This window comes from Geospiza fortis, unplaced genomic scaffold (assembly GCF_000277835.1).
Source record: "Geospiza fortis unplaced genomic scaffold, GeoFor_1.0 scaffold489, whole genome shotgun sequence".
In the NCBI taxonomy this organism is placed as follows: domain Eukaryota; kingdom Metazoa; phylum Chordata; class Aves; order Passeriformes; family Thraupidae; genus Geospiza; species Geospiza fortis.
In genome coordinates, this window is record NW_005054710.1 from 22,163 (window position 1) to 30,270 (window position 8,108).

Below are 8,108 nucleotides of genomic sequence, written 5' to 3' on the forward strand. Positions count from 1 at the left end.
TCCCGGCATTCCCGGGGTTTGGGGTGTTCTGGGAACTGGGGGGAAAAGGGGCTGGAAAACTGGGGGACGGTGTGGGGTGTGAGGCCAGGGGAGTGGGAAGGGGCGGGAATGGGATCAGGAATGGGAATGACCCCTGGGAATGGGATTGACCCGTGGGAATGGGATCAGGGCTGGGATTGGGATCAGGGCTGGGATTGAGCCCTGGGATTGGGATCAGGGCTGGGATTGGCCCCTGGGAATGGGATTGACCTGTGGGAATGGGATCAGGACTGGGATTGAGCCCTGGGATTGGGATCAGGGCTGGGATTGGCCCCTGGGAATGGGATTGACCTGTGGGAATGGGATCAGGACTGGGATTGAGCCCTGGGAATGGGATTGACCCTTGGGAATGGGATCAGGGCTGGGATTGGGATCAGGGCTGGGATTGAGCCCTGGGAATGGGATTGACCTGTGGGAATGGGATCAGGACTGGGATTGAGCCCTGGGAATGGGATTGACCCTTGGGAATGGGATCAGGGCTGGGATTGGGATCAGGGCTGGGATCGCAGTCAGGGCTGGGATTGGGATCGGGATTGGGATCAAAACTGGAATTGGGATTGGGTTCAGGGCTGGGATTGGGATTGGGATTGGGATCAGGCTGAGGATTGGGATTGGGTTCAGGGCTGGGATTGGGATTGGGATTGGGATGGGATTGACCCGTGGGATGGGATTCAGGGCTGGGATTGGGATCAGGGCTGGGATTGAGCCCTGGGATTGGGATCAGGGCTGGGATTGGCCCCTGGGAATGGGATCAGGACTGGAATTGGAATTCCTGGGATTCAGAGTGGGTGTCCAGCTGGGGATGAGCGCCATGATCTCGGAGCTCTCCCCCACCCTCATAAATCCCAAAATTCCGCAAAATCCCACCCCAAGATGTGACAACACAGTAGCAGAGTGGGGTTTTCCCCTTATGGAATCCTTTTCCAAGGGTCTTTCCCTGTTGTTTTTTTCAGGGAAAGGAGGAGCCCTGGCCGCCGACATCGACATTGACACCGTGGGCACCGAGGGCTGGGGCGAGGACGCCGAGCTGCAGCTGGATGAAGGTGGGAAAACCCTGGAATTTTCCTTGGGAAAGCTGCCTTCCCCCTGCCCGTGGGACCCCTCTGACATCCCCTGCTCCCTGCAGACGGATTCGTGGACGCCGGGGAAGGATTCGGAGAGGAAGGAACGGGAAAAGGCCAGGAGGAAGGAGGAGGATGGGAGGTGGAGGAAGATTTGGATCTTCCCCCCGAGCTGGTAGGAGAATCCTGGGGCGTCCCAGCGCCGATTCCTCGGGAATTCGGGAAGCAGGGAATGTTGTGTGGGATCGTCCAGCTCGGGTTTCAGCTGGAATTCCGGGATTTCCCCCCAGGATGTCCCCGCCGGCCCTGCAGGAACGGCTGAGGACGGATTCTTTGTGCCCCCCACCAAAGGCACCAGCCCAGCCCAGGTAAAATCCTGGATTTCCTCGGAAATTCCCTCCTTTTCCCTTTGTTTTTTTTTTTTGGGGTGGATTTGTGAGTTCAATGTGGGAGTTCCATTGTGGGAACTCTGCCCATCCCAATCCCACCTGGATTCCCTCTTCCCCAGGTGTGGTGCAACAATTCCCAGCTCCCCGTGGATCACATCCTGGCAGGATCCTTCGAGACAGCCATGAGGGTGAGTTTTCCACGGAATTTTTTATGGAAAAACTCCTCCTTTCCCCCTTACTTCACAAATCCTCACTTTGCATTTATCTGGGAACATTCCATCCCCGTTTTCCTGTGAATACGACCCCGAGCGAGGCCTCGGCGCTGCCTGATCCAGGTTTTCCCGACCCAATCCGTGATGTTTTAAATTTTTTTAAATTTTTTTTTTTTTTCCCCCTCCCTCAGCTGCTCCACGACCAGGTGGGAGTGACCAACTTCGGGCCCTACAAGCAGCTCTTCCTGCAGACCTTCTCGCGGGGCAGGACGACATTCCAGGCGCTTCCCAGCCTCCCCGCCATGTACGGGTTCCCGCACCGCAACTGGTGAGCGCTGGCACGCGCCTTTCCCGCCTTCCGGGGGAGAAATCCCGGATTTGTGGGGCTGGGAACGAGCCCAGCCGGTCCGAGGTGGACGCTCAGAATTCCTTGGGCAGCTCCAGGGATGCGGAGGAGCCGGAATTCCCGGTTTGTGCAGAGAGCTGGGAATTGTGGTGGGGGGCAGAGATGGGTTTGGGGCTGAGCTCGGGGCAAAATCCAGGGAATGGCCAGGGCTGGATCATGGAGTGAGGGGCTGGGAAATATCCAGGAATGGAGCTGGAAAAGGGAATGGAGAATCCTGAGGGAGCTGAGGGTGGGCTCAGCCTGGAGAAAAGGGGGATCCAGGGGGAGTTTGGGATCTGATCCCAGGGAACGGGGACGGGATGAGAGGGAACTCCTCAAGTTGCACCAGGACAGGTTTAGGTTGGGTATTCGGGGGAATTTTTCCATGGGAAAGCATTGGGAAATTCAGTTTTCCATGGAATCTTCCCGTGGAAAAGCATTGGGAGCCATTTTCCCGAAATTCCGTTTTCCATGGAACTTTTCCATGGAAAAGCACCAGGACAGGTTTAGGTTGGGTATTCGGGGGAATTTTTCCATGGGAAAGCATTGGGAAATTCAGTTTTCCATGGAATCTTCCCGTGGAAAAGCATTGGGAGCCATTTTCCCAAAATTCCGTTTTCCATGGAACTTTTCCATGGAAAAGCACCAGGACAGGTTTAGGTTGGGTATTCGGGGGAATTTTTCCATGGGAAAGCATTGGAAAAATTCCATTTTCCATGGTGTTTTTCCATGGAATTTTTCCATTTTCCATGGAATTTTTCCATGGAAGAAAAGCATTGGAAAATTCCATTTTCCATGGAATTTTTGCATGGAATTTTTCCATGGAAAAGCATTGGAAAATTCTGTTTTCCATGGAATTTTTCCATGGTAGAAAAGCATTGGAAAATTCCATTTTCCATGGAATTTTTGCATGGAATTTTTCCATGGAAAAGCATTGGAAAATTCTGTTTTCCATGGAATTTTTCCATGGTAGAAAAGCATTGGAAAATTCCATTTTCCATGGAATTTTTGCATGGAATTTTTCCATGGAAAAGCATTGGAAAATTCTGTTTTCCATGGAATTTTTCCATGGTAGAAAAGCATTGGAAAATTCCGTTTTCCATGGAATTTTTGCATGGAATTTTTCCATGGAAAAGCATTGGAAAATTCTGTTTTCCATGGAATTTTTCCATGGTGGAAAAGCATTGGAAAAATTCCGTTTTCCATGGTGTTTTTCCATGGAATTTTTCCATTTCCCATGAAATTTTTTGATGGAAAAGCATTGGAAAATTCCATTTTCCATGGATATTTGAGATGAATTTTTCCATGGAGAAGCATCGGGAACCGTTGGAAGGGACTCGGGGAGGTGCATTCCCATCCCTGGAGGGGAATTCCCAGGAATCCCTGGGCCGCTCCGGGAATTCCATCCCGCCCTCACGGGGCCCACACGCCCCTTCGCCGCCCTCATCCCTAAACCCGGCATTTCTCGGGGCTGCAGGAAGGAGGCCGGGCTGAAGAACGCGCTGCCGGCCGTGGGGCTGAAGCTGAACGACCTGATCCAGCGGCTGCAGCTCTGCTACCAGCTGACCACGGCCGGCAAGTTCGAGGAGGCCGTGGAGAAATTCCGGCTGATCCTGCTCAGCGTGCCCCTGCTGGTGGTGGACAACAAGCAGGAGATCGCCGAGGTCAGGGGTTGCTGAGGGGGAAATGTGGGATTCGTGCCCTGAAAAACATGGAATTCCTGAGGGGGAAATGTGGGGGTTCTGCCATGGAAACCACAGAATTTCTGAGGGGGGAAATGCGGGAATTGCTGAGGGAAAATGTAAGAATTTCTATGGGAGAAATGTGGGGATTCGTGCCCTGAAAAACTTGGAATTCCTGAGGGGGAAATGTGGGAATTCCTGCCTTGGAAAACACAGAATTTCTGAGGGAAATGTGAGATTCATGAGGGGGAATATGTGGGAATTCGTGAGGGGAAAATGTGGGATTCCTGAGGGGGAAACGTGGGGATCCTGCCCTGAAAAAACGTGGAATTCCTGAGGGGGAAATGTGGAAATTCCTGAAGGGAGGAAACATGGAATTCATGAGGCGGAAATGTGGGATTCACGAGGGAGAACATGTGGGAATTCCTGAGGGGGGAAACATGGAATTTTGAGGGGGGGAATATCTGGGAATTCCCACCTTGGAAAACACAGAATTCCTGAGGGGAAAATGTGGGATATCTGAGAGAAAAATGTAGGAACTTCTGAGGGGAAACGTGGGAATTTCTGAGGGGAAATGTAGGATTACTGAGGAAGGAAATGTGGGAATTCCTGAGGGGAAAAATGCGGGATTTCTGAGGGGGGAAACGTGGGATTCCCCATCCTGATCCCGGGGTGTCCCCAGGGAAGGGTTTGATCCCCGGTTTTGTCCCAAAGGCGCAGCAGCTGGTCGCCATATGCCGGGAATACATCGTGGGGTTGTCCATGGAGATCGAGAGGAAGAAACTGCCCAAGGAGACGCTGGAGCAGCAGAAGAGGATCTGTGAGGTGAGGGAGGCCTGAGGGGAAAAACCAAGGAATTCCTGAGGGGAAAATGTGGGAATTCCTGAGGGGGAAATGAAGGAAATCTGGAGGGAGAAATGAGGGAGTTCCTGAGGGGGAAATGTGGGATTTCTGAGGGGAAAACACTGAATTCACGAGGGGAAAATGTGGCATTTCTGAGGGGGAAAACGCGGAATTCCTGGGGAGGGAAAAGTGGAATTCCCGAGGGAGGAAATGAGGGAATTACTGAAGGGAAAACACAGAATTTATGAGAGGGAAATGTGGAATTCCTGAGGGGGAAAACACAGAATTCCTGAGGGAGGAAATGAGGGAATTACTGAAGGGAAAAACACGGAATTCCTGAGGAGGGAAATGTGAGATTCCTGAGGTGGTAAAAACCTCACTGGAAGTTTGGAATTCTGCCTTCAACGCAAACACAACAGGGAAAAGAGGGATTCCTTGTCATAATTCCTGTTATTCCCAAGGATTTTAACCCGTGCTTTCCCTGGCAGATGGCCGCCTACTTCACGCACTCCAACCTGCAGCCCGTGCACATGATCCTGGTGCTCCGCACCGCCCTCAATCTCTTCTTCAAGCTCAAGAACTTCAAAAGCGCCGCCACCTTCGCCCGGCGCCTGCTCGAGCTCGGCCCCAAGCCCGAGGTGGCCCAGCAGGTGAGACCCCTAATGGCCCTGTCCCCAATGGCATTGTCCCCAGTGGCCCTGTCCCCAATGGCATTGTCCCCAATGGCCCTGTCCCCAAACTCAAGGTGAACTCCTTAGATGAGGCCCTCAAGTTGGGAAACACCATTTTTGGGGTGTCCCTGTCCCCAAACCCCCACTGTGACCCTTTTTGGTGTATCCCTGTCCCCAAACCCCCACTGTGACCCTTTTTGGTGTATCCCTGTCCCCAAACCCCTGCTGTGAGCCATTTTGGTGTATCCCTGTCCCCAAACCCCTGCTGTGACCCTCTTTGGGGTGTTCACATCCCCAAACCCCCACTGTGACCCATTTTGTGGTGTCCCTGTCCCCAAACCCCCACTGTGACCCTTTTTGGGGTGTCCCCCGTCCCCGTGCTCACGGCGCCGCCGTTCCCAGACGCGGAAGATCCTGGCGGCGTGTGAGAAGAACCCCGTCGCCAGCCACCAGCTCAACTACGACCAGCACAACCCCTTCGACATCTGCGCCGCCTCCTACCGCCCCATCTACCGCGGCAAAGCCGTGGAGAAGTGTCCCCTCAGCGGGGCCTGCTACAGCCCCGAGTTCCGGGGGCAGATCTGCCGCGTCACCACGGTGAGGGGACGCCGCCGCTGGTTCCGCGGGGTTTGCGTCCTGCTGAGCTGTGGGCCGGGCGGGTTTGGGGTTTGGAGGTGGTTTGAGGGGTCAGCGCTGTCCTTGGGGGCGACATTTTGTGGTTCCGGAGGGGGTTTGGGGTCTCTCCCACAAGGGAGGCCTGTGGGAGTTGGGCCTGGTTGGTCTGGAGGAGGCTGAGGGGGAATCTTACCCATCTGTGGAAATCTCTCTAATATCTGTGGAAATATTTCCAGTATTTGTGGAAATACCTCAAATATTCATGGAAATATCTCCAAAATCCCCAAAAATCTCTTCTCTGAGGGGGGATTTGGGCTCTGGAGCGTTTCTCCCACAAGGGAGGCCTGTGGGAGCTGGGCCTGGTTGGTCTGGAGGAGGCTGAGGGGGAATCTTACCCATCTGTGGAAATCTCTCTAATATCTGTGGAAATATTTCCAGTATTTGTGGAAATACCTCAAATATTCATGGAAATATCTCCAAAATCCCCAAAAATCTCTTCTCTGAGGGGGGATTTGGGCTCTGGAGCGTTTCTCCCACAAGGGAGGCCTGTGGGAGCTGGGCCTGGTTGGTCTGGAGGAGGCTGAGGGGGAATCTTACCCATCTGTGGAAATCTCTCTAATATCTGTGGAAATATTTCCAGTATTTGTGGAAATACCTCAAATATTCATGGAAATATCTCCAAAATCCCCAAAAATCTCTTCTCTGAGGGGGGATTTGGGCTCTGGAGCGTTTCTCCCACAAGGGAGGCCTGTGGGAGTTGGGCCTGGTTGGTCTGGAGGAGGCTGAGGGGGAATCTTACCCATCTGTGGAAATCTCTCTAATATCTGTGGAAATATTTCCAGTATTTGTGGAAATACCTCAAATATTCATGGAAATATCTCCAAAATCCCCAAAAATCTCTTCTCTGAGGGGGGATTTGGGCTCTGGAGCGTTTCTCCCACAAGGGAGGCCTGTGGGAGTTGGGCCTGGTTGGTCTGGAGGAGGCTGAGGGGGAATCTCATCCATCCATGGAAATGCCTTCAATATCCATGGAAATATCTTAAATACCCCCTCAAATCCCTCGAATTTCCACACAAACCCCTCAGATTCCCACCCAAATCTCCCAGTGGGATCTCAGGGCACTCCCAAACCCTTCCTGGTGTTCCCAGCACAAGCCCAGGAGTGACAGCCACAAACCCAACCCCTAAATCCTGAGTTTTCACCCTTAAATCCTGAGCTTTCACCCCTAAATCCTGAGTTTTCACCCCTAAATCCCAAATTTTCACCCCTAAATCCCAAATTTTCACCCCTAAATCCTCCCTTTGTCCTTGCAGGTGACGGAGATCGGGAAGGACGTGCTGGGGCTGCGCATCAGCCCCCTCCAGTTCCGCTAGGAATTCTCCTGGAGAAGGAAATTCCCACTCCCCCATCCCAGCTTTCCCCCCAGTCCCTCCCCTCGGCCATTCCCATCCTCCCTTCCCGGTTTTTCCCCACTCTGGAATGCCAGATTGGGGTTTTTTTTCCCCCACATTTAGCAGGAATTTTTTTTTCCTTGCTCCCACAGCAATTTTCCTGTGCTTTTATCCCAATTATTTTCCAGAGGGGGAAGGGGGGGGGGCTCTTCCCAAATCCTGGCTGTGATACAAGCACCTCTGCTCCCCTTAAAATCCCAAAAAACTGCTCAAAAACCCCTGGGATTGGCTCTGTAAATCCCGGATCCAGGGAAATCCCGCTCCCTCTGGAAGCGTCTCCGTGTTTGTTGACTCCTCCTGTTGTTGCCATGGCAACCCAGCGAGCTCCCATTGTTAATAAAGTTCGTTAATCACCTGGATTTTCCTGCTTTGCAGCTCAGGACACACACACACGCAAAAAATATTGGAATTTAATCCCTTTTCCCACCTCTGCTTGGAGAGCTGGGAATTTGTTCCAGAGGATGGGATCGGCACTCCTGGGATAATTCGGAGCCGGGTGTGTTAATTCGCGGGGTGTAATTAACGCCCCAATTAACCCTGAGGGCCTGTCCTGCTTTTCCAGGTGGAGTTTTGTCCTTTGGCACCCCCGGGTTTGGCCCCAGGGCGCGGAAAAGGCTCCAGGATCCCTGAATTTGGGCGGATTCCGAACCCTGCGGGGCGGAGAGGGATGGGAATAACAACGGGGGAGGATGCGGGGACGCAATTCCAGGGGTTGTCCTGCCGGGAATGTCCAGGGAACGGGGCTGGAAAAGGAAATCGG

General features: G+C 53.0%; 1 protein-coding gene across 1 annotated transcript in view; it reads left to right on the forward strand.

Moving 5' to 3' along the window:
* COPA (COPI coat complex subunit alpha) overlaps positions 1-7,707 on the forward strand; it is a gene marked incomplete at its 5' end in the record, with an annotated part of 29,773 nt that extends 22,066 nt beyond the window's left edge. The window contains 10 exons of the mRNA XM_031065233.1: positions 901-1,082; positions 1,166-1,275; positions 1,391-1,468; positions 1,609-1,677; positions 1,893-2,029; positions 3,564-3,750; positions 4,483-4,593; positions 5,100-5,261; positions 5,685-5,879; positions 7,211-7,707. Of these exons, the coding sequence (XP_030921093.1) occupies positions 901-1,082; positions 1,166-1,275; positions 1,391-1,468; positions 1,609-1,677; positions 1,893-2,029; positions 3,564-3,750; positions 4,483-4,593; positions 5,100-5,261; positions 5,685-5,879; positions 7,211-7,270 (1,291 nt within the window). The remainder of the gene's footprint in view (positions 1-900; positions 1,083-1,165; positions 1,276-1,390; positions 1,469-1,608; positions 1,678-1,892; positions 2,030-3,563; positions 3,751-4,482; positions 4,594-5,099; positions 5,262-5,684; positions 5,880-7,210) is intronic.
* Positions 7,708-8,108: the final 401 nt, after the last annotated feature.